The sequence below is a fragment of the Melozone crissalis genome, unplaced genomic scaffold, assembly GCF_028551555.1.
Source record: "Melozone crissalis strain CALT ecotype California unplaced genomic scaffold, PUWL_Pcris_2 ptg000007l_1, whole genome shotgun sequence".
Classification (NCBI taxonomy): Eukaryota; Metazoa; Chordata; class Aves; order Passeriformes; family Passerellidae; genus Melozone; species Melozone crissalis.
In genome coordinates this window covers 6,273,936-6,299,425 of record NW_026535785.1, presented here as the reverse complement: position 1 = coordinate 6,299,425, position 25,490 = coordinate 6,273,936, and the positions used below count along the sequence as shown (strand labels likewise).

The 25,490-nt window shown below is 37.4% G+C and overlaps 1 protein-coding gene across 1 annotated transcript in view; it reads left to right on the top strand.

Moving 5' to 3' along the window:
• The window catches only part of WWOX (WW domain containing oxidoreductase), a 473,991-nt gene that overhangs the window by 1,938 nt on the left and 446,563 nt on the right, over positions 1-25,490 (top strand). The window contains exons 2-5 of the mRNA XM_054269623.1: positions 424-488; positions 1,728-1,785; positions 2,309-2,487; positions 18,415-18,521. Of these exons, the coding sequence (XP_054125598.1) occupies positions 424-488; positions 1,728-1,785; positions 2,309-2,487; positions 18,415-18,521 (409 nt within the window). The remainder of the gene's footprint in view (positions 1-423; positions 489-1,727; positions 1,786-2,308; positions 2,488-18,414; positions 18,522-25,490) is intronic.

Below are 25,490 nucleotides of genomic sequence, written 5' to 3'. Positions count from 1 at the left end.
AATATTGATTTATAGAGTATGATGTAAGTAACCTTTCTAAAGCACCTTTCTTTCAAAACTTTTCAAAAGCATCTTTCTAAAACTCCTGCCTAACAATATTGATTTGTAAAGGTGCTTTTGTAATTTGAAGACTTAATATTACTAGCTGGTGATAAATTCTTTTCTTGCTTCTTTCTTCCTTGCTCCTGCCAAGGATCATTATATTTTTGAAGTGTTTTTTGAGACTGTTAATATTATTTTTAAATGAGGGTGTTTTTTTTCCCTATAAGCAACAAAACTTGGATTGGAAGTCAGACATTTATTTGAATTTTTATAGACTCCTGTGCTCTCTGGTTACTTTCAGAACTGTGGGAATATTTTTGGTTATGTCAAAAAGATTATTAGACAATTTTAAAAAATCTTAAACCTTTTCTTTTTCTGCAGCCACCTAGAAGAAAAAACACAGTGGGAACATCCTAAATCTGGGAAGAGGAAACGTGTTGCAGGAGGTTTGTGTTAAACTTTTCTAATGAACTGACATTGTCTTACAAACACCTGGTTCCTTCACAAACTCCAACTGATCTCATTGTGATCTCCTAGTTGTCACTGATTCTGAGCTTGCAGAATATGGCTGATTTCAGTGGGGTGTGATCTCTGTGATTGTGTCTGTGCAGAGTGATCACTTTGCAGTTTTATGGCTTTCCTGTATTGCTCCACAAAGCCAAAGTGCTAATTCCAGGTTACAGAGTTTGTTTTAGGGTGGCTTATAAAGCACATAGTCAAAAGCTGGAGTTCTGTGTTCCTGGTGTGCATCAGATAATATTTATAGTTGGATTATATTCTTCAAAGAATGTATTTCATCAAGGGGTATCCCTGGCACAGAAGGAAGCCTCATTAGTTCTCATTTTACCTGTTTCCCCCAACCCAACTGAGTATTTGTGGCAGAGCAGAAGGCAGGCAGTGTTGCAGGACACTTCCAGAGGAAAATCTTCTCAAGGACCTTGGGTCAGTGCCTTAAATCAGATCTTTCCAGAAGCTTCTCTACCTGGGGTCACCACGCTGTTGGCAGGCCATGTTTCTGTTGGCATTGGTAATCTGGCTGTAAGTGGAATGTTTTCACCAAGTCTTCAGTCAGTCTGAGGGAAATAGCTAAGATTAGAAATACTCTGAATGCCATCTGTTGACTACCTTTGTAGAATCTTTTGTATAAGAATTTGTTATGTAAAGATTTGTCATTTTTCTTTTATCTGTCCTTCTAACTTCACTGAATCATTTAGGTTTGATTTATTGTATCTCATGCCCACTTGAGGGCTCTGATCTTTCAGCTTTTGGTATGTGTTACATTTAACTTTTCCTCTATGCTTTTGCTATTTATTTTAGCAGGTATAGATACTGAACTGGGAGTAGTTGGAAACATGGTTGCATTTTGCTGGTTTTTTTTTTTTTTTTTTGTGCTATAACATGAAATAATCTTTATAAAGATTTTTTAAGACTGTCTTTATATTTAATCTGCCAGCCATTGCACTTGTATCAGATCTTCTGTGTATTGTGCTTCCATGAGAGAGCAATTGTGTGTGATTAGGGAAGCAATCCTTCTGTCAAGGTCTGTACTCAAGGGCAGCAGGTAGCTGCACCACCTACAGAAAATAATGCAGAATTGTCTTATCACTCTGAGAAATCACTTAAACTTCAAACTGAAGAGTATTCTAATGCCTGAGAATAAAGTTAATGCTTTATGTGCTTCCTAGATCTGCCATATGGATGGGAGCAGGAGACTGATGAAAATGGACAAATCTATTTTGTAGAGTAAGTATCTCAAATTGTGGAGTGTGTAGAAGGAGGACAGCTGGGTTACATGCTGAGTAGCCTCCTGAGTTATGAGACTGTGACAATATCAGCTGGAAAGACAAAAAGATTAATAAATGCAGCTTCAGAATCCAAATGCAGATATTGTAGTGTCTGCAAGTTTAGGGTCCTTTTATAGACTTGCTATAAAAGATAACATGATCTTCCCTAATGTAACAAGATTTCTTCCTTTTTTTTTTTCTTTGACAAAATTCTGCCTTTTATGTCAGGGTTCACATGAAGTTCAGAATGGCTTGTGAAGTATGTAAATACAAATATTAATGGATGCTGTCACAACTGGGAAAAAAAAAGAGTTTGATAAAGAAAATAATTGGGATAATTTCAACCAAACTGAAAAAAAATTGATTTTTGGGAATCTGAATAATCCACTGGAATTGTACACAGCAGTGGTTGAAATACATCTAAAATCTAAATGCAGGGAACAGAAGAGTTCAAACAGTTGAGTTTTTGTGTTCTTTTGCAGCCACATAAACAAAAGGACTACCTACCTTGACCCAAGACTGGCCTTTACAGTAGAAGATAACCCAGTAAAACCCACTACTAGACAAAAATATGATGGGAACAGTACTGCAATGGAAATTCTGCAGGGCCGTGACTTGAGTGGCAAAGTGGCAATAATCACAGGAGCCAATTCAGGAATAGGTAAGTTAACATGGCACAGAAGGTAAAATATGGCAAACTTTGTCTTACTCCCTACTTGCTTGTTTAAATACCTCTGTGTTTTGGGTTTTCAAACTTGATTTGCATTTTTTTCATATAAAACCACTAGTTAGATATTTTTTAAAAATCTGTGGAGAATTATGAGCTTAGAGGAGAGCTACAGGAAAGATATAAATTGCTGAAACAATTGATTTTTTGTCCAGAAAAATATTAATGGAAGCATTAAGTGTTATGCAAATATATAAAGGATGGCTGTGAAAGAGAAGGGAGTTTTATTTTGATGATCTTGTGGCTAGGACAAGGACTGAGGTTTGTATGGCTGCAGGGCAGTTCAGGTAAAGGATTCAGAAAGACTTCCTTATGCTAGCAAGTAAATTCAGGTTAGATTTTCCCAGGAAGCTGTGGAATTTTTATCTCTGAATGTAGTTTCAAGTGAATTTGATGATGAACTCATGTCAGGATGTTTTACTTGATGTTCCTTTAGTTCAAGGAAATACAATTTATGACCTTTAGTTATCACAGGTTCATCAGTCCTCTCAGACCCAGCTTTTTTAGATATCTGTTAAATATTACTGCTTCTATAGTGGGTGAGTGAGAGATTCAGATAACTGTTGGTCTTTTGTTGCCTTTTATTTTTTGCATTTTTCTTCATGATGGGATTACATAATTATTGAAGGAGTCCTTATACAAACTATTTGGTGGTTTTTAGTTTAGTTCAGAATTTTGACTTAAATGCATTTTTGAAGACATTGGAAAACTTTGAAGACTTTCTGGAAAATGGGTTAATAGCAGGACTTACCAATCTGAGTTTTCTTGGGTTTTATTTCTTAATTATTTAAGGGAGTGTTGCTGCACATGAGGAATTTAGGGCTTCACTGTGCCTTGCACTGACATCCTGCTGTCCCTGCCTGATGTGCTTCTACAGATTGGCACTGCAGTTGGGCAGCAAGTGTTGTACTTACCTGTCTCAATGAAATTGGGCTTTCTAGTGAGGTTTGTGTTCCAAATTCTTGCTGCAGCATTTCTCTACATTACATCCAGCAGTACAATTTGCTCTTTATGCAACTGTGCAATCCCTGAACATTTCAGAAGTCACCTGGGCTCAAAGGGATTTGCCTTCAGCAGGAGCAGAGCTGCCATTCAGCCTTGCTGAATGAATGGTAGGTGTTTCAAATATGGCAAAAGATTAATCCAAGATACACAATGGTTTTGTCAAAAATTTTTTTTCAATGTTTTTCCCTTAGTTTATAATCTGGATTGGTCACAAGTAATCAATCATATCCTTGCTTGAAATATTTTTTGCTTTGACCAAAAGGGTCCATAAGTATGAAGGTAGCAAATTTGTGATCCAGATGGTGTTAGGACCTCTATAAATCAAACCTCTTGCTTATCACACATTGCATTTAGTGCTGCTTTAGTCCTATGCAGTGTCTGACATTTCCTACCAGTTGCCATAGACCAAGGATTCATTAGCTGGTTCAAGGGGACTCTTACCAGTTTTGGACCTTATTTTTGCAGTTAGTTTAGGATTTCAGTGCTGTGCTCCACTTGGTGTTGTAGATATTCCTTTTTAATTTTCTGTGTATGTTTGAGGTAATAGTTTCCTCCCTGCGTATTTTGAGAAGTAAACAATTCCTGTGATTTCAGAACAGCAAAATGTTTTCTTTTAAAGGTAAGCATAAATAATTTGAGGGAAATGTTGTCCATGAAGTAGAAAGAGATATAAAAATAGTGTATCACTTGTTGAGCATTTGTACTCAATAATGCAAGGAAAAATATAACTGAACTCTTTGATAGTTGTCCAAATGAATTTCAGTGATATATTTGAAAATAACTAGCTATGGTGTCTGTCCATTTGTTGAGAAATGTTTCATTTTGGGATGGTAGAACAAAGATCAAGCTGTAACTTGGTAGACTGCAGTCAGAAAAATGCATTTTCAATTACTGCATTGCTGGATGCTCAAGATAAAATTTGGGAAATGCTGAGAATCCCTTGAAAGATGGATGAACACATAAGTGATGTTTTTATTCATCCATATACTCTGCTTTAACATAGCAATGTTAAAAACAGATCAGCAAAGATGGAATGATATTTTAATTCACTTTATTTGTGAATCTAATACAGGGACTTCTATCTTGCTTGTCAGGAGCACTTTTTTCCCTTAGAGTTGAAAAATCTCCTCAACTTGTGAAAAATAGAGGTGCTTGTTTAGTTTCTGAGGGAATACTTTGGATGCCTTCAGCAGTTTTAGGGTTTTAGTGGTGTCACATGTTGCCTCATTGCCATTACTTAACATATCTGTAAACAGGGACACTGTCTGCCCAGAGCTGGTTCTTTTCATTCCTGATTAGGAAAGTGGTCTGTAAGAATTTCCTAGATTATACACCCACTTTCTTAACTTAATCCTTAAAATTGCTGTGCAAAGTGTGAGGGGAAAAACTACCTAAGAATTGCATTTATAAACACTGAATTTTTGATTAGCAGCTTGGAAAAGTATAACAAATTATTCTGTTCTTACAATACAAAGAGGTCCTAGCAGCTCAGGAGTTATTAGTGAAATGTTTTCTTTTTTATTTTTGAAGCTTTTTCTTCTGACAGTGCAGCCTAAGTATTCTTTAGGGTTTCTTTTCTTGTAGGGGGATAGAATATAAGAAAATAAAGGTAGCGCAGAAAGTAATCTTACCCCTAAGGAGTTGTAGCTGGGCCAATTATCAAAGATCAGGAACAGGCCTGACTTTAACAGGCTACAGGTGTAACCAATGAGAAGAAGAGTGCTATAAAAGAGTGGGGTGGCTGGTTGAGAAAAAGGGAACTGGAGTTGGTGGCTGCTTTGTGAAGAAGAAAGAGTCAGTGCTGTGAGGAGCTGTCCATGAGAAACACCAGGAAGGTATGAAACTTTTGTGGTAAGGAGATAATAGCATGGAACCTCTGCAATAAGATGACAAGATTTTCTCATCTACTTTTCAAACTCAGTCAACATTTTAGTCTGAATATCACATTAGAAAGTTGAGGTAACTTTTGGTCCCAGTAAAGCTGGTGTATTAAAAAGAAGTAGGACAGGCTTACTGAACACTTCAGTCTTGTGCTGTCAGTCTGGTTTTAAAAACATATTCTCTGTACACTTAAACATGAGTAGTGTAAATTGTCAGTTGTCAGTAAGATTTATTCCACTGGGAGGAATTGAAGGTGTGTGCAGTTTTGACTGTTGTTTTTATGTTTAAAGGTCTCAACATGAGTTTATAGAGAAAGATCTTCCCCAGCTTGCTGGTGGTATGAGCTGCTTCCTGCTCCCCAGTGTTGCCAGTAGAGGTCTGTGTTGCTCTTTGAAAATACTGAACAAAAGCTTAATGCTGTTCTTAGGAAATGCTCCTGTAGTTCTGTTGTTTGTGTTCTTAATTATTAGGGCAAAAATTGTAAATTTATAAAAGTGTGTCAGCAGTTCCTCTAGGTTGAATTTTACACAGAGATGTGGTATTTTCAACTGTATGTGTAGGCAATCTTAAATGATACATTCTTAAAAAATAGTTTAACTTGGTTTTAGTATCAGAGAGCCAGTTGTGTAGCAAATATGATTTTCTGACTTATATAAAAACTGCTGTCTGTTTTTAAGGATCATGTATGACCATGGGACCATGATGTGATCTGGTTTCTGTGCCAGGTGCACTGGATCTAACCCAGTGACTGGAGTGTGTCTGAGTGGTGAAGTGCAAGTGGTGTTGCAGAATGTACCATATAATATATAATGGAAGGGCAAAATGGGTCTGTTCTGTCCAGTCAGGCAGATTCCACAAAGCAGGGTGTTTCTTAATGCTTTTCCAAGATTTTATCACAAAACTGTATTGACACAGTCACACGCAAGCAGTTGCTCAAACTGGGATTCTGATTTTTCTGCTAGATGAAGGTCAAAAGAAGCCTTGCTTTTGGAAGGGATGCCCAAAACAACTGGTTTAGGTTTTTTTCAGAGGGTGAAGAAAATCCAGAAGCTCCAGCCACAATGTGGCTTGTTGAGTGTTTTGCTGGAATTATCTTTTTTTTTGTTCTGGCACTTCTGTGCCATGAAGAAGAGAAACTGTGGATTAGGTGCTAAATCAGTGCTTAAAACATGAGTTCCTGCTCCAGGAAAATTTTGTGTATGTATATACATTTGGTGTGAGAGGTTATCATGGTTCTTTTATTTCTTGTACAGAACCTCAGTGTTGGCAACTTGTGTCACACTGGTGCAAGAGGTTGGGAAATGTGCTTATAATCTATCTCAATTAAACACCTGCTTTATGATATTAGAAATTGTTTTCAATGTCTGGCCATTTAATTTTTATAGATTATAACAGTTTTTCTGTTTTACTTAAAGTCAAACTCTGATCATATGAGGGGAATTAAACAGACCCTTCACATATCCCTGAGTGCTTGATTTTATTAGTGTTACTCTGACTGTCTTAGACATGTTCATTGTCTTTTGCTGTACTGCCTGGAGTTTCAGCTTCACTTTATGATTTGTTGTGTGGTTTTGGAATTTCTCGTATTTATTGGGCTTTTAAAAGCATGGAGGAGCTGTTCTTTGATGTAGATTTTGATTTTTTTGTGAATTTTAGGCTCCATGTATCATGAATTATCTTAGTCCCCCTGAGTAGCACTAACATGAAAATGTTGGTGCCTGTGTAGAAATTTTGGTGTTTACTTCTTAGTTAAACTTACACTCAGCTATTTTTTTTCCCAGGCATTTCCTTTGTGGAGGTCCAAACCTTTGTAGCAGGCATGAATTTTGTTGTACCAGTTTTTTGAGGAATGGGAGTACAGTGCTTTTCCAGGAGAGCCTGGGTCTTGCAGGAAGTGTATTTTTGGCTGGAGTAGACTATTGGGGTAACTGCTGTAGAAAAGCACAATTTATGGAGGGCATTGTGCCTCTGGGCTGGAGCTTTTATTTAACTCCTTCTGTTGTGGGATGTTTGTAGCTGTCAGTCAGGGGTTAGTACTGATGTAGTTTGAACAAGTAAAATCCATTAATAGCTATTATTTTCAAAATTGGATTAATAGAAGAGGGTTCTCTTTAACTTACAGAACTACATTCTTAAAATTTATGGCAGGTAATAGTGAGTGAGTTTTCCATGAGTGCCATCACTCTGTTTTAACTATGGCTTAATATTGTGGAATATTAATATTGCTCTGCTTTACATAAGGCTCCAACTGCTTACTTGTTACATACTGTAAATATTAAGAGGTCCCCTTGGATTTCCTGTAATTTATATTTCTTATTGAGTAAGCTGAAAATGGTGTCAGATGTTCATACTGCTTTTTCATGTCCATTTTGATGAATCTATTTATTACTTGTGTAATGAGTAGTACACATGGTTGGTTAGCCAAGTTATTGAACTTCATCAACCTTGGCTGAAATTCACAGTGCATGTGAAACTTGTTGTAACATGTAAGAAATTACATCTGGGCTGAAAGGTTCAATAATGATTACTGCTTGTAAGGGAATATTTTCACAAAGGGTGGGATTGAGCTGTGGGCCTGTGTTGTACTTTCAGGTATTCCTTTTACAGAGGAAAAACATATTTGTAGGACAGGGAGCCTTCCTAGGTGATACTTATTTCTTACCAAGAGCTAGAAAGACTTTCAACTTGATTTCTTTTCTGTCTTTGGAAATATTTAATTTTGAAAAGGTTTTTTTCTATTATTTTATGCATTCTTCATAGTCCAGAGGTGAAAAGACCTTTTGCATGATGCAGTTTGTTTTGCTGCAACATTGAGATTAATCTTTGCATCATTTTGGGTCTTCATGTTTTGAAAACTCATTGTGCTTCAAGAATTGTTTGAACACATACATGTCCATTGGTATTATTTAGGAATACATGCTAGATGCTGGAGAGGGAAGAGGTTGCTAAATGCATTTTATTTTCTAATGATAAGATCTTCTGAAACATGTAGGGGCTTTTCTAGATGCTTACAATTTTAGTTATAGTCTGTAGATGTTTGTTAATGTGATGTTTTTGTCTTAGTAGCAGAAAGTTTTTAGTGACTACATCTATGCTAAGTAGGTGCACAAGAAGGAAGGATTTCAGTATTCTGTGTCCCTTTTATGCTTCTCATGCTTGGTTGTGTCAAAGTGTTACAAGGTCTTGAAACTCAGGTCTGAAACAGTAAATCCCTACCAAGAAGGAAGTGAAAGGAGAGAGGGGAAGACAAAGATCAAAATTCTGACCTGATTAAAAGGAGTTTCGTCTTCAGAATTTGTGATGCCAGAATTTTGTCTGAATTAGAGAATAAAAATAGTACAGTGAGAATGGAGCTGATCTTACACTCAACCTAAAGTCTACAATACATAGTTTTTAAAAAAAAGACAGAGTGTGTGATTTATGAAAATAAATTTGTCAAGTGTCACATTCTTTCAGGAGTTCTCAAGGGAAGACCATGAAAAACAAAAGTACCTTTGTCTTCCTTTTTAAAATTAGTTAATGGTATTGCAGTTTTTAGGTCACATGTTACACTCTTAAGCCTTTCTCTTGTTTTTATTTTTCTTGTGTGGAGATTTTTTTTCTTCTCCTTTTTCCATTTATTCTGTTGGCTTGTCATTTTAATATGTGAGATCTCTGTAGCTTTATGTTTAGCTACATAACCTCAGTATTTTTGTTCCTGTAATATCCAGCTGGTTTTGATTTTTTGCTGTACTTCTACAGTGTGGATTTCAGTACTTCATCTGTTGCTTCAGAAAACTCCCTACAGTCTTGTCTTCAAATCTGAGTAGTTTCATAGTAATACACTTTGTTTCCTCTCCTTCAATTAATGATAATTACCTTAGTCACTGTTCCTGAGTTCCTATTCATAGTTCATGTCTTTGTGTTAAAGATCCTGGTGAAATCAGGTTTTCTGATTGTTGTTGTACTTTCTTGATAGAAATAATATGTGTGAGGAAGGAATTGTCACGGTGCAGTTCTGAATGTATTTATTGAAATCTTGTTCATGCACTCTCACTCAAGGTTCCAAACAATTAAGGTTGGTTAGATTTTTAAAATATTTTTCCCAGGTTCTGTTATCTTTGCAAAAGGTACATTTGATGCCTCCTCATTATTTATTCTTTATCCAAGCAGCTTTAACACAATACATTCTTCAATTGGATTTCCTTTATTTTTAATATGAAAATCAAAATCATAAAACTTCTGGGGCATTTTCCTCTGGTGGTGATTAGTCAAAATGCTGCCTTTGTGCAAAAAAATTGCAGTTTAAAAGTTTGTGAGGAGGTTTGCTAATTCTTCTGTATCACAACCAAATTGAAGGAGACACTATCATGTGTATTCAGTCCTACAGGAAATTCAGAGATTCTGGTTCTGTTCCTCTCCTGCCCCTGGCAAGCATGAGCAGCGTGTCCTGCTTCTGTACATTTGTACATTCTAGACATTGATTGTGCTACTGAAGATTTTGAGAAATGTGTTAATAGCCTTATTTTACTTATGGAGCAGTGTATGGATGCAGTAAATTACCCACATTTGCAGATTATGTCCATGTTCCATTTTAAAGTGGGAGTTGGATTGTTCTGTCACAAGATAAAATATATTTCTCTGCATGCTATTTTGATTCTTCAGCAGAGAGTAATTAAGATAGATTAAGAGTAGAAAATACAGCAACTAAAAAAGCTTTTTTAAGAGAGCTTTATTTGTTTGGGTCTGTGTCCAGCTGTGAGCAGATGCTGAGGGGTACAAACTTACTCTTGCTTAAAGATTTTTAATCTGAAGGTAAAATTGGATTATTTTGTGCCTTGCTAAGCAAAGAGGACTGCATAAAAACATGATGACCTATTTGGCAGCACACTTTTGGCATCATGAGTGAGTAAAGATTGTGATCTGTGGGAAGGTGTCTCTGTGTCTGTTTTTGAATTGAATCTGTGGTGCAGGGAATAGAGCCTGAGACTTCTTGGTTCTGCTCTTTGCATCTGGCACTTGAAACACTCATCTCTGGCAAAACAAAAAGTTGTGTACCTGGAATGGAAGGCAGAGAGAGGCTTCATAATAGAATAGAGGAAAAAACTTGGTCTGGAGTGTGTGATTGTTATTGGTCCTTTGCTGTAGAGGATGGTTGTCACTGAGCTCTTGGGTGGGTTGCTGGTGTTCCTGCTGTTAGCAGATAGATTTTAAATGTCTCCTAAAAAGACACAAATTAATTTTGCTGTGGGAAGATGCATGGCATGTTTTCATGCACTTCTTGAAGGTGCGGCAAAGAGGTCTTCAATTGTGATTTGTTTTTGTTTTTTTTTTTTTTGCCCATGGCCTTGCATTGTAATTGCCTTCTAATTCTTGCTTGTTATCCATTCTCCTTGCTTTTGTGTATGGACGCTTTTTGTTAATACTGTTCTTATTCTCCATCTTTTGTTTCAGAACTCCATCTCCTGCCTTACTTTGTGTGTTGGAAGCACATGATGGATCATTTGAGTTACATAACAGCTTCCTACCTCCCTCTTCCCTTCGTAGTTTAAAGCACACCCAAAGGTTTGCCAGGTTTGAACTAGAGACCAATGAATGCATCTTTCCTGTACTCAGGTCCTTCTGCAGGATCCTCAAATGACTCTTTTATTATAAAACTCTTCCTTTGCTGCCAAACAAGCAAGTTGTCTTGTATGGCCAGAAATCAGGTAGTGTTGTTTTAATTTTCAGTCTGTTCCTTTCCGCTGATACAAAACGTGAACTCCTTAGAGCAGGACCTGGCTCTGTATGTTTGATTCCCATAGATATCTTTTCTTTTTTTTTAATAAGCTGAACTGTGAGCTTTTTAGGACAGAACCTTGTTTTATTATTTATCTGTAAAATGTCTAGTGTGCATTTTAAAATCTTTCACTGTTTGTGTAACTGATATAAATAAATACCAAGTTTGTTTTAAGAAAAAAAATTGGTCCAGTTTATGTTGTAGCCCTTTCTCTGTATCTTTACATAACTGTGAACATTTCTCATGAAATGACTTTGAGATTAAAGCTGGGAGGATCTAGCACTTTAGCTGACAGCACAGTATGTCTTTTAATTATTCTGCCTTGGATGAAGTATTCCTCTTTATTGAATTTACTTCTTTTATTAACATTGCACTGTTGTACTTGCCAAAAGTAGATTCAAAACATGCAACTAAATTTTTTTATTATGTTTAATTAGGGCTCAGCTCAGCAGTACAGAAACCTATGATAGTGTTGGCTAACAGAGGAACAGAAGTGTACTTGAAAAGAAACCAGACAATTTCTGGCTTTTTTTGTCCATTTTTGCTTTGGTGGGGAAAAATCTTGTGTTGCCAAAAGCTGCTGCAAAGAGCAGCTTTAGAGAAGTTTGTCAACCCTATTTCTCTGAATTTGGAACTTTTTTTTTTTAATCTGATTAACAGCATGCACAGAAATGTTATTTATTTCCTTAATAATGTATTCAAATATTGGTATATTTAAATAGACTGGCTTTATTTAAGCAAATAAACAAAGGAACTGGTCACTTATCCCACAGCTGCCAAACCTTCAGGAGTAATTACTGCTGAGACATGGAGTGCCCTAAATGTCACAGCAAATTTGACTGCTCAGACCTGATCCAGGTTTCATCAAGATGCTGGTTTGATGTTGACTTACACTATGGGCAGCTCTGTTTTCTGCTATTCCAGATTTCAGTTAAATGTTTAATTTGGAAGTGTTTATTTTGCAGTAAAAATAGAAGTAGTTTGTTAACATAACTACAGTCTAACAAAATATTTTTTATCCCTTACTAATATAAGCATTTATAATTCTGAATAATTTAGGGTTTTTACTAAAATAAAGAATATGAGTCACACTATAGTAAGTTCTGTTTATTTTGAGACAAAGTGCTATTTCGGATTTCTTTTAAAATGTGTGTAACTGTATTTGAATTGACTTGGTAACAATACATTTAAATTCACTTTCAGATGGAAAGGTTGTTTCTGTTTAGAAAATGTGAAGTTGTGTGAGTTGCTTCATATTCAGATACCTGTCTCCCTTCATGTTATGTTACCTGTTACAATGGAAAAAATTGTGTACAACCAGAAAAATAAGGTCTTTAATAAATTCTCTGTAAACATTACATGATATAGCCAAATGCTAAATTTGGATTTTTTTTTTTAAATTACAGTAATTGATTTGTGTTAGGAAAACTGGCTACCTTGGCTTGCAGGAAGCCACACTGTGATTTTTAAAGAAAATCAAAAGAAAATATGAATTCACTCTATGCTTGAAGAAACATTGAGAATAAGAAGTTCAAACAGAATAATCCCTAGTTTCAGATGTGATGGCCACTGGATTTACACAATACACTTTAAAAATATTCAGTAAAAATTTGTTGGAATTTGGTGGAAGCATGATCCTGTAACAGATAAAGAAATGCAAAATGAAGATGAAACATGAGGGCTGAGAGGGTTTTTTTTACCCCCTTTTAAAGGAGTGTATTTTATCTAAACAGAGATCTGTGGTTGGTTGAAATGGAAGATGGAAATCTGAACTCTTTTTGACTGTGATTTTTGGTCATTGATGTGCATCTAAAGCAAGGAGTAGGTATGAAAGATAGAGCTGGGATTTGATAGAAAATTCGCTTCTTATCTCTGATTCTCCTTTTATTCCCTTCAGATTAATCCCTGGCCACTGTTCCTTTATTCAGGCTTGTTACAGGACCTGTTTGCATTTAGATGACTTGGGAAGTGAAAAAAAATGTTTATTGGGATGATCTCTGCAGTTTAGTATACAATTTCAGTTTTGGTTTTGTCTCCCTTTATGTTTCCATCAGGCTGTTTTAAGGCACTCTAACTCAGCTGAATAGCACAGTTACTCTGAGCAGTATCTCCTTGTGTTTTAGAGGTTGGTGGGAATTGCCTTGGCACAACAAGGTCTTACCTTGGGACATGAGAGGTAGCTTGGCTCTGGATTTAATGCATGGATTCCCACTCCAGGGCTCATTCCAGGCTGGAGCCCTTGGCTGTTATTCCAGAGTTTATGTTGGGAAGTGGCTCCTCTGCACTGTGAAGGATCAGCAGAGCTTGTTTGGATCTGCTGTGGGACCTTTGGGGAGCTGAGGTACTGATCAGGGTTGGGTGAAACAGCTCAAAGCACTCCAGTCCCAGCTTCCTTCATGTCTGGTGTGAGGACAGTGTAGAGTTGGGTTGGTGGATGTCTTTGGGCAGTGAGCTGGAGCAGATACCAGGTCTGGTTGCAGCCCCATGGCTCTCAGTTGCAGCACATTTGTGATGTATGAGCCTGATGTGGTTCCTGTACTGGGTTCTTGCTTGCTCGCAGCACCATGAATCACAAATTCAGCTTTCTCACCCTCAAATGATGCATTTTAAATTTTTTACAGCAACAGATATTTATAATCCCATTAATTTAAGGGTGTTTTAAAATGTTTGTTTAGTGTCGTGCTCCCTTCAGAGCAAACAAGATATTTTGGGGTTTTATCAGTGACAAAAGCAGTGCACTTACTGTTAAGAATAACTTGGCCTTGCCCAGGGTAGTGTATTGCAAAAAAGTGTAAGGAGTGCATAGTTTTGAGTTGGTTAGATGGAAAACAGAACCAATGCATTACTCATCCTGTTTCGTTTGTGTTGGCTTTTTCTGTGCTTCATGACTCCAAGAAAAACACGTTTGTCCAATTTACACACAAAGGGAGAGGCAGGATGTATCTTTCATATAAAATCACACTTTGCTATGAAAAATATCAGTATGTGTCATTGCCATGTGCCTGTAAACACATGGGAACAAAGGCAGCATTAGTATTCCATGGGAATTGCTTGTTTTTAAGTGAGTCTCTTAAAATATCTTAGTGCTTTAGTTGCTTGAAAACTTGCAGTTGGAGCAAGTTAAAATTTAAGGTTTTATCCTAAATATCTGTACTGAAGCAGAGTGGATGAGGCCAAGCAGTCCTGATGTGGAATGTGTGGTGCTTTTTTGGCTGTGAAAGGTGTGAGTTTGTCAATGATGTGATGTTCTGCATGTGCCTGTGGGAGCTCTGTTGGATGTTGCACTCTGGATCCACCAGCACAGGCAGCAGTGATCCCAGTTGCAGAAGATTCTTCTCTAAATCACACCTCAGTGGTGCAGTGTTTCAGCCTGAAAAGAATTCTTTGTCACTTTGTAGCACATTTGAATCATCTTTACTCCTTTTCTGAAGAAGTCTTGAATAAGATTAGCTGGTTCACTCTCACTGGTGTTTAGGTCTTCCAGATTTGAAGAAATCGAAGTGATTTCTGGGATACAAGTATCTTTTTTGTTTATATGTAGTTCTCTTGGGTCCCCAAAAATCAGAAAAGTCTGTTTTCTGAGATGCAGCAGTCTATTTTGAGTTTTCAAGACTGTTTGTTGCAAGCAAACCCTGTAGGCTTTTACACTGAGAACTGAGCTGTTCATGGAAAAATGACATCATTGTGTTTCACGTGTGTTGTAAAGGACAGCTCCAAGGTATCCTAGAGTATTTGGGCAGAGAAGCTGAAGAAAACTTGCTGTTGTCTAAAATGTTTTTGAGTTTTTCTTGTGTATTCAAACCTCCTTATATTTGAAATAAAGCAATGTTTTAAAGCATGTGATGGCCTGGTGCAAATTCTTTACAAAATGTGCCCCCTGATTGATGGACTGTATGCTCTCTGTTTAAACAAGAAATAGCTGAAATACTTTTCCACTCAGTGAATCCTTTTCTGTGTTTTATAGAGGAGGTTGCACCATTGGACAGAGCCCTGTTCTCATCTGGTGTGTGTCGACACAGTGTAGCTGGCATTAATTGAGCGATGCTAACTGCTTCTTAATTGACACCATTAGCTGAAAATCTGCACCAAAACTCAGTGGCAGCAGTCACTGCAGATAGCCAGGAGTGTGAGAGTGTAGAACAATCATGGTAGAAGATGAAGAATGAAATTGAGTGCTAATTTCTGAGTCTTTATGAACAAATGCTGTAAGGAAGGGCTGAAGGGTTTTAAATGTGTCTAGCAAATCCCATGTGCTTGTGGCTCTCTTGTTCGTTCTGCTCCCAGTCCTTTGGGTTAGCTGGTGATGTAGAACTGTGCCATAATGTTTATCCCCATGTATGTCTTATTCTTAAAGAGGATTTTCACTTCTGAGTGTCGGATTAGAGCTCGTTCAGCCGCAGCACCAGCAGCCAGAGTAGTTGATCTCAGCACAAACTTGAGATTTCCGGGGCAATTGCTTGAAATTAGTTTTATAAAACATTTGCTCAAAATAGTTTATTTAAATACTCATACAATGCAGTGATTACTTTTCCAAAGTGGATGTTAGTTAAGTATGTTATTCTGTCACATTTGGGGGAAAAGTCTCTTTTATTCCTTGTAATTTGTTTGACCTTGATGCCCAAGTCTGTAATTCTGTGCTGTTTTTCTAGTGTATTTTTGCCTACTTTTAAAATCCCCACAACTAATGTATAACTTGTGCTGTCTCCTTTACCTGTGTTAAGTAGCTCTGCAGCAGTCTGATGCTGTGGTACAGGGAAGATTCACCCCTGGAGAATATCACTTATTTCTTGGAAAAGAAACCAATGTCATTGCTGTTAGTGTCCCCTCACTGTGAAAGAGCTGTGTCCCTAAGTGGTGGCAGTCTCAGATTAAGTGAAGTATTGAGAAAATCTTTACTTCTTTTGAAGTCCACAGAATTGCTTTTGTAATTAAGAATTAAGGTTGCTCTGGTTCCTTAATTATGCATGTCCCTTACATAGTTATTTAGGCTTCTCTTCCTATGTAACCATGCCGTGATTTTTTTCAAGGTTTTACTGCCTGGGTGTTTATGGTCTTTGTGGTTTAACTTTGGTGTATGAAACCACATTCAGTGTGGATTGTGAGTCAATGGTAGTTCTTATAGAGAGGTAAGATTTTTATTTATGGAGTTTAAATAGTTTTGTACTTTACTCAATCCATGTGTTAGGCTGAAGTTTTAAAATTTACTGTATATTGAAAATATAGCTGCATTGAATCTGACAGGAGATGTTTTTCAGCCTGCTAGAAGCTAAGGGAAAAGGGAAGCTTTATGTGTCTGAGCTTTTTGATACTAGGGGAGAAGAAAGAAACATTAATTGTTGCAGAAGAACCAGAGAGCTAAAGCTGTAAAAAGACTTGGGTACTGAGGTGCTTCCAAACTCCTCCTTCAGCTGTTCCAGTTAGAAGTTGCATGTGTATCTGTCCTAAATTAAGTGCAGGAGTGTTTGTGAATTAGTTTAAAATGTGTCTGATGGGGAGACGTGTCAGCACTTCACCTGTGACAACGTTCAGGTGGAGGTTTTTTAGCACATGATTTCATGTAAAGATCAGAACATGTCTGCCTAAAGGTGAAGAATCACTCTTTGGAGCTCAGAGAAGAGCTTAACACTGCTCTCCACATTTGCGGGGAAGAGTCGAGGTGGCATAAAATAAACTAAACTCACAGCATGTAACTTACTTAGTTTGTAATGAGTATGAAGTTATTAACTACAGGGGAGAATGGCATGGAATGTAATATTTTGCACAGTTGATTATTTTGCACAGTGTGACATGGGGTAGAGTTAGCAAAACATCATCATGCTTTGCTAATTAATCTGGCCACCAGCTCTCAATCTTTGTTTAACAGTAACAAAACTATTCTCAGGCATTTCAACTGCTTTTTAATAATACAGTCAGCTAGTCAAAATAAGTATTCTTGTGCAAAACAAGAGGCATAACAGCTAGCTGATGGTACTTCTTACATTAGTTACATGAAAAATTCTAGTTAAATATGCTTAAAGTGGAATTAGGAACAAGGGAAATCTTGCATATGCTGTAGCTGAATTCATGTGCATGCAATGAATTATCCAGGTAATTAAAGTTGCTTGGTGCAGTGAATAGCTTTAAAGGAGATACAGGAAAATTGCTTGGACTTAAATACCGTAAGTATGTAATTGCAGAAAATTGTATAAATTTGTCTTGGTGTCTGTTGTTTCTATAATGTAAGTTATGTTTTGTGCTGTAACTGGATTTTGTTGCTGCAGGGTGTTTTGGAAGTGAGACAGCCCATCTTCATAGGCCTTTTGGTAAACAGTTTTTAACAGGAAATCATGAACATGCTTTAAATGTCATAAAGCTAAAACAAATGCCTCTTCTCTTTGAATTCTTCTCAAACTCAGATTATTGGGCATTTCAGTTTGAGTCTTCCTTTCATAGTTTAGGCTTTTCTAATTGAACTCATTAAGCTGTGTTATGCTTCTTTCAGCTAGAAGGCAATTCCTGTCACTGGCACAGTTCTCCATGGAGATGGACACCCAGTGATACCATTAGCTGCATCACAAATATGTAGTAGCTCACTCCTGGTGGAAACCCAGATTCTGGCTCAGTTCTCTGCACTTCATGGGCATTCTGCTCTCCCCAAAAGTCCTCATCTCCTGTTGTAAATTCTCACAGATTTTTTCCCATTTAATGAAGTTTATTTTGGACCGACTTCTGTGCAGCTTTTCATTAGTGAATTGAACAGTGAAACAACGTTTTGTTCCCCTTGCCACAGGTGGTTCTCAGATTGATGACTCTGAGGCCAGCTGTGCATCTAGAGAGCCCTGAGCCCATGTTGGATGCTCTGTCATTTCCAGATGGAGTTGCCAGGCATGGTGGCTGTGCAGTCTCTGTGTGGCACATTGTTCACAGTCAGACACGGAAGGAGCACATCCAGTCCTGCCCTTGCAACAGCTGAGAACACCAGTAGGCTGAGAAGTTGAGTCTGTTTTTTGAAGATGTTTTTCACGAAATAATACAATTATTGTCCAAAAGACCTGATCAAATTGAGGTGTCTGTGTTTTTCATGTGTGCTCTTAAAAGCTGAGTCCGGGTGGCTCTCAGGTCGCCAGACTGCAGGCAGCCTAACTGCACTTAAATATGTGGCTCATGTTTTCAGGTAATTTTATAGCTCTGTGCTGCTCCTGGGACGTGTTTGTGACTAGGATCATGTTTTATCCTAGGTTTTGAAACTGCCAAGTCCCTGGCCCTGCATGGGGCGTGTGTGATCCTGGCCTGCAGGAGCCCGGCGCGAGGCGAGGCGGCCGTGCAGCGCATCCTGGAGGAATGGGTGAGTGCACATCAGTGCCCAGCACGGGGCTGGGCTCTGCAAGGTCTGACATCCTCTGGGCACTGCCAGCAGGCACACACAGCACTGCCACGATCATGGGCACATGGCACAGTCTGAGCAAAAAGTCATTTATCTTATTGGGTAACGCCCGGCTCAGCTGCTGGTGTGTGGGTGATGGAGGTTTTTCATTCCTTGTGAGTGTGTTGGACTGCAAGGCTTGATGTGCTGTTATCCATGTTGTTTATGTATGCTTTGTAAGGGAAAAAAAAATATTTGGAAGAACCACTGAGGCTTGGTTCATAGAAAAGGACATCCCAGAACCAAAGTGAATGACTACCCAAAGGAGGATGGACACAGTCCTCCAAAACAGCCACTGTTTTACCCATAATTTTTGTACAGTGAGAGATTTCAGAGGGTCGTTTTTGTACTTTTCAAGCACAAGAATGTTTCTCTTTTTCTGAGTTCATTGGGCTCTGCAGCCCTGCTGCCAAGTTGTCACAGTGGTTTTTTCCTTCTACCTTCTTCCCACTTTCTTTCATTTTTCTCCCATTTTTGTCACACAAACACCAGTTTTTCAGTCCCATCTATTGCCTTGTTGCTCTTTGATTCCTTTCTCTGATCTCCAGGTTTTTAAATGATCTTCTAAGGCCTTAATTAAAATATATTCAGCTGTCCTAATTTATTCCTCCCACAATCATTTATTTGCTAGCAAGGATTGCAAGCTACTTTTGTTTGAGCTTGCTGGGACTGCTGACTTCCAGGAGAGAATGTGGTGACATCTCTACACTTAAATGAATAAAAGACCAATGGATCAGATTCTTGGATTTTTATTTCTTTCCAGCTAAAATTAGTCATGAGTGTTTTGCTTTTATTTCCTGAACTCTCAAAGTATTTCAGCTGCTCCCAGATGACATGGGAGAACACTCAGTAGTATTAATATTTACACATAAGTAGTCTAAAGATAATTATAATATTTATTAATGCAAAACAAATGGTGCTTATTTATGTGTATTTCCAGGTAAGTGATGCTTTCAATATTGCTAATTCTTGTAACCACAAGTTTCATGAAGAATCAGTCTTTGGATTTAGGCCTTTTTCTCTTGCCCAGATCATATGAATGATTTACAGTAAAGGGTTGGTTGGGAAAAATGTCTTCCTTGCTGCTTTCATCCCATTAAAACTCTCTTATTTTTTAAATAAAAAAGATATAATTCAATAGGCTAGAATTCTAAGAGAATTTCGACAGAGGCCAGCATAGTGTCTATTGTTTTTCAATGTAACTGGATTTGGTGATACTCTGTTTGAATTTGAGAGTCCCAGTCCAGCTAAATATGGCTGTTTATATGGGGTTTATCTAACTAAAACTAGGCAGTGGTGAACATCTTTTATTTGAAAAATATCCTATTACCCTCTTAATCCTAACCATATCTCTGACCACTTTGAAGACAATGGGAGTTCAGAATATTTGTCTTAAATACCTGAATTATCTCACCCAAAGTTAATGAGTTGTTAATTGAATGAAGAACAGTGAAGGTCAAATTACTTCAGAAACCCTGCCTTTATTTACTAACAGTTTTCAAATTCTAATTGTTCAGAAAAAGAGTCTCATCTGTAAACTGGTAGCTGGAAAACCTTCAATGCATCTTTGTAATGGCTTTGTTGTTGTTTATTGAGAGGGACTAATTAACTTTGATTATTGCACTAATATTATGGCACTTTGACAGTCCCTCAGATTTATGACTCTGGGAAAATAAACAAATGAAATGCAGGTGCTGGAGCAGAAAGAATAAGTTATTACTGAACTTTAATTACTTGGAGTGTGTAACCAGGAGAGAATTAGTTGATGAATTACAAGATGCTTAAAATTTACATCAAATTGTAAGCAGTCTTGAGGAAAATAAACACAAAATCCAGCCCCAAAATCAGCTACTGAAAACAAATAGACAAAGATTAATTTGACTGATTTGCTTCTAATATTAAAATATGGATGTAAAATATTAATTTTTAGCTTATAGGTGTAACTACAGGAAGTTGTTAATTGAAAATCCTTTCCTAAAAATGAAAGAGTTTAAAAAAATACCAACAACCTCTACATCTGACTGAGATGAATTCTCAATATGCAGCTGCAACTGTTCTGCTAGAAAGAGCTTCAAAGCATGCACAGAATTTTGTCTCCTCTGTTCCTGGGGAAAGCAAAATTATTGAAAGGAAGCTGATTTACTTTTCAATTTGAAATAAATTTAAAGGAAAATACAGCTGGTTAGGTTGCGGCCTCACCAAGCCTCACGCTCATGGTGCTCAGGTAGGATTTTCAGTAGCAATAGTGCTACCCACTTGTTTTATGTTTTCTTGTAAATCTTTGAGATTGAATCTCTGAGCTGCACTATTAAATACAATGTTCCTCCAGTAATTTGTGAGGTAGAAATCTGATAAATATGTTCCTACTCTTCAACTGGGTTCCCAAACTTCATTTGCATGAAATATGCTCTAATAACAAAAAACCCCCAAACTCTTGACAGATGGAGTTCTAGTGTGTTTACCTGTCCTAAGTGTGGAATTTTACTATAAGTTGTTGTAATATAATTGGTATTCCTATAAAAACATGTGTATTACCAACAGCAATGTGTACCCTATGCTGACTTTTCTGTGGGGCAGTATCCTTCGGTACTCAAGGTTTAGGTGTTGGACACAGAATACTTTTTCCACTCTTTGTAGATACAAAAGAGTTCACATACTTTGCAGGAAGAGAAAATTATTAAAAGTGTGTAATAGAACAACTTGTTATTTCAAATTTTGATACAATTATTTAATTGATGGGCTTTATTAAATAGAATTTGAAATATATGTGGAAAAAACTGTAGTTTTTAAAACCCCAACCACCACCTCTCCCAAGCCACAACAAAAAAAAAACCCAAAACCAAATCAAATCTAGTGTAATGCGGCATTTAAAAATAAAGTACAGTGTACATAAAATAACAGTACTAAGGAAGACCACCCAGCTGGGTCCCCTGGTGAGTCTGTTTGTGACATCCGTGTCTGGAATGCCACAGAGTGTCTGCAGAAAAACCTCTCTGCTCTGGGCCTGCTGTACTTTGAAATCAGTTGTTAGGCAAAAAATGCAGTTTCAGTTTGCTTGTAGTGAAAGCTGAAAATCAGGTTTATAAAGACAAAATGGGATGGCTAAATGGCTTGGGAAAATCCAATTGTTAAGATTTAGAGAAAAAAAGCAGGAATAACTGGAGAAAATAAGATTTTTTTCAGATTAGCTGCCATTATGTTTAAAAAGCAAATGAAAACTGATTTTAACTGGCTGTTGTAGACAAGCCTAGAGAACTTTGTTTGTAACAATTTATGCCTGAAGAGCTGTTTTATAGGGAATTTGAGCCATTTGAGTGGGGATTACCCATATAAACTTGCTAATTACTTTGGTTAAGTGACATTTGTTTGCAACCTGCAGTATTCCAGTTATTTTCTTTCTAAACTACAGCAGAATTTTGCTAATATTGCAAATCAAAGGTAATTGCCTTGTGTAAAGCATTGTGACAAGTTTTAATGTGATTGGTCTGGCTGGTCTATCAAATATAATTTTTATGGAGGGGTATGGTTGATTATATTGGAGCAATCTAATGTTTATACACATGCATTTATATAGGCTGAAAAAGGAAGAGAAAGTGTGTAAAGGCAGCAGATAAAAAGAGAGATCAGTATAGTTTTCCATTTGATATCTGGAAAATGAGTGTTCATGCACGATGACGTTCAATATCAATTTAAAACTGTTTGATAATTTCTTGCTCGGAAAAGAGGAAATTAGAATTCTAGAGTTATGATTCATTTTAATCAGAAAGAAATTGTCAAACATAAATCTCTCCTTGAGTAGTGAAAAGGCCTGAAAGCAGCCAAGAAAAATATCAATACTTTGCAAAGGAGGAATGATTGTTCCAATTCGTAGCTTAATTGACTTTGAGGCTTAATGAAAAACACTACAGTGCTGTTTGTACACATAGTTGCTCTGACAAACATGCAAATCTATGCTCCAGGAAGAGAGGCTAGGTAATTTATTTTACATTATTATTGATATAATTTTCTAATTGAGTATGAGCAGAATGTTTGGATAAGAGTGTGTAGCTCCAGATGTTAGCGGTATTCTCAAGAAAATACTTAAGAATATGAATGAATAAAATATTTCATAAATCACAGCTTTTCTTGCCAAGAAGCTCTCATTTATTTATTCCTGTCAAATAGTCTTTGAAGTACATATTAAAAGATAAATTGTAAGTTTAATATTTCATAAAAAGTATAATGTTTCTTTGGTGATTATTCCTCAAAGTTAAACCTACACCTACATTAAAGATTAGATTAAACTGTAAAAAGAACATTTGACTTTGCTTTTCAAGTAGGGACTCACAAGGTAGAGATGTGACAAGAGAAGAGAGAAAAGCTGTGAAGAAAACCAACCAAACAAACATGACTCCTTGCTGTATTCCTTTCCCCTGAAGTATTGTTCTCTGAAGGAGTGATTTATATTCTTGCTGATTAAGTAGCTGAATGAAATTAAAACCTGATAAGTGAGTCTTTGTATTCCAGTTGTGATCCTGTGAAGTGCAGGAAGACAAGAAGCAAACTGGGCACATTTACCAGTCCATGGGCAGCAGTTTTCATGTGGTCACTGTGTGTGTTTCCCCCTCGAGGAAGGAGCTCTGTTTCCCCATAAAGTGTTTGGTCTCCACTGCTGTCCTTGGTTTAGAATTTTTTGCAAACCTCCTCATGGTTAGTGACAGGTTTCCATTTATGGGAAAAGCTGGAGACTGCCTAGGAGATGGCTTTGGAGATGTAGTAAATGCTGACTGAAACCACAGTCTGTTAGTACAGAATCAAAGGGTTCTAAGTGGTGCTGAATAAAAGCTCTTAAAAATAATCCTCAAAATAGGAAATATTTCAGAATATCCTCCAAGAAAAGCACATGAATTTCTGTGAGAATATTGCTTCCAATATTCTGTTATTTTGTGATAAAGAATTGTCTTGTTTCAAAGCAGGATATCCTAAACTCTGTATTGCTGGCTCACATGCTATCACAGTGTAATATACACTTAGAAAGGCCCACAATATATGGACATATTTCATTTTCCAGTGCTTGAGCAGTGCCCATGCTGAAGAATCATGTTAAAGGGAGTTATCCAAACCTTGCTGAGGGGAAAAGGCCTTGCAGGAAGGGGCAGGATCTTGTATTAAATGAACTAATGCAATACAATAAAAAAAAATCTGCATCAACTTGTTTCACTCGCAGCTGTGGACACTCCAACTAAAGAATTATTGCCTCTACTGAGTATAAAGTCTTTTTTAATTCTTCAGGATGTGATCCAGATTTTTCTGAAACGAAGGGATCTTTTAATTAACTAATTGCAGTGCAATCGGACCGTATGTTACTTGTGGAGAATTGACAGTATAAACATTACCCAGTTCTGTTGCTGGCAACAACTCACTGGGGCCAATATGAATGTATGACCAGATTTTGGCCATAATATTTAAGAATTCAGTAAGTTTCTGTGAGTAATCTGCTCAGTTGAGAAACCCTAAGAGAGTGATGTGTGCTGTAAAGCTATTTTCCAAATACAGATACTTAAAAATCCCCCCACATGAAGTTAAAAACGTGGAACAGTACAATCAACATTTACATGGATGGATTGTTGAGATTTTTTTTTTTTGTACACCATAAACATATGGAATGAATTTGATTTCATTACAGATGCTGAGAAAAGGGAAAGGCAAATATTTATATTACATTCATGTTTTACAGTAAAAACACTGTTCAGTTTGTTTATACAGTTCCACTGTTACAGTTTTTATGGTTAGTAATGAAACTGCTGTAAAACAGAGTCTGAATTATATAGCAGATGTGTTAAGCCCCTAACTTTCAGGGTTGGGCATCCTCCTGAATACTGATAGCAGTTACTTGCAGAGTTGATGTACTGGCTGCAGCTGAGCTGTTTCACACTTACATTTTCATCTGCAGTTAGCTCTGCACTGGTGCTGTATGGATACACACAGCTGATAGAGTTTGATTATTTATCATGATGAATCAAGCAGCCCAGCCCTCCCAGTGTGCCCTGCCTGCCACTGCTGCAGGGACAGGGTTTGTTCCACTGGGACATGCTGCCCTTGTCAGCTTCCAGCCCCCAAACCTGAGGTAACCCTTAGACCTTCACCCTTGCCCAAATCCAGGAGTATGGGTTTCTCTGGGTCTGGATTGAAGGCACTTGAGAGAGTAGTTCATGTTCAGACTCAGGTGTTTATTATTGCTTATCAGTAGAACAGCCTCACAACCATGAGTTCTGCAGCTCTTCCTAAGAAAGCTCAAAATGGCCAACAATCTCTTGTTACAAGGTCTTTTAAGACTAAACTATCCAATTAAGAGCTGACACCTGGATTATTTTCCCTTTTAACCCAATAACTGATCCCAAAGAGGCTACGATGAGGACTTTTCTGCCCAATTACAAAATGCCACCCAAACCCATAGAGAAGAAGAAAGAAGAAGCAGGATGAAGTAGAAACCCAGGACCACACCCTGTGCCCTCCATCTTGCTTCCATCCACAACATTCTAAAAATCCCAAATCCTAAATTTCTCACCAGGTGATACACCTACACTCCTTTCTATAATCTATTTCACACTTTTGTGGATTCCAGTCTATCTTGAAGTCTGGGAAATGTTCTCCATGAATGAGCGTCAAAGTTAGGACACCCCAGAGCAGACAGAGAAATATTCCCAGTGCCCTGATTTTCCACACAGGAGCAAACCCTAAATCTGTTTGCACCCCAAAGCACCCAGGTGTGTCTGAGTTCATAACCGTACCCAGCTGATAGGAACTGAGCACTCCCAGAGCAATCAGGTTTCAGGGTTTTTAACACAGTAAGACAATTGGCCATGGTTTCCTCCAGTAAAGATAAAAGTTGTCTTTTGAGTTAGCTTAATT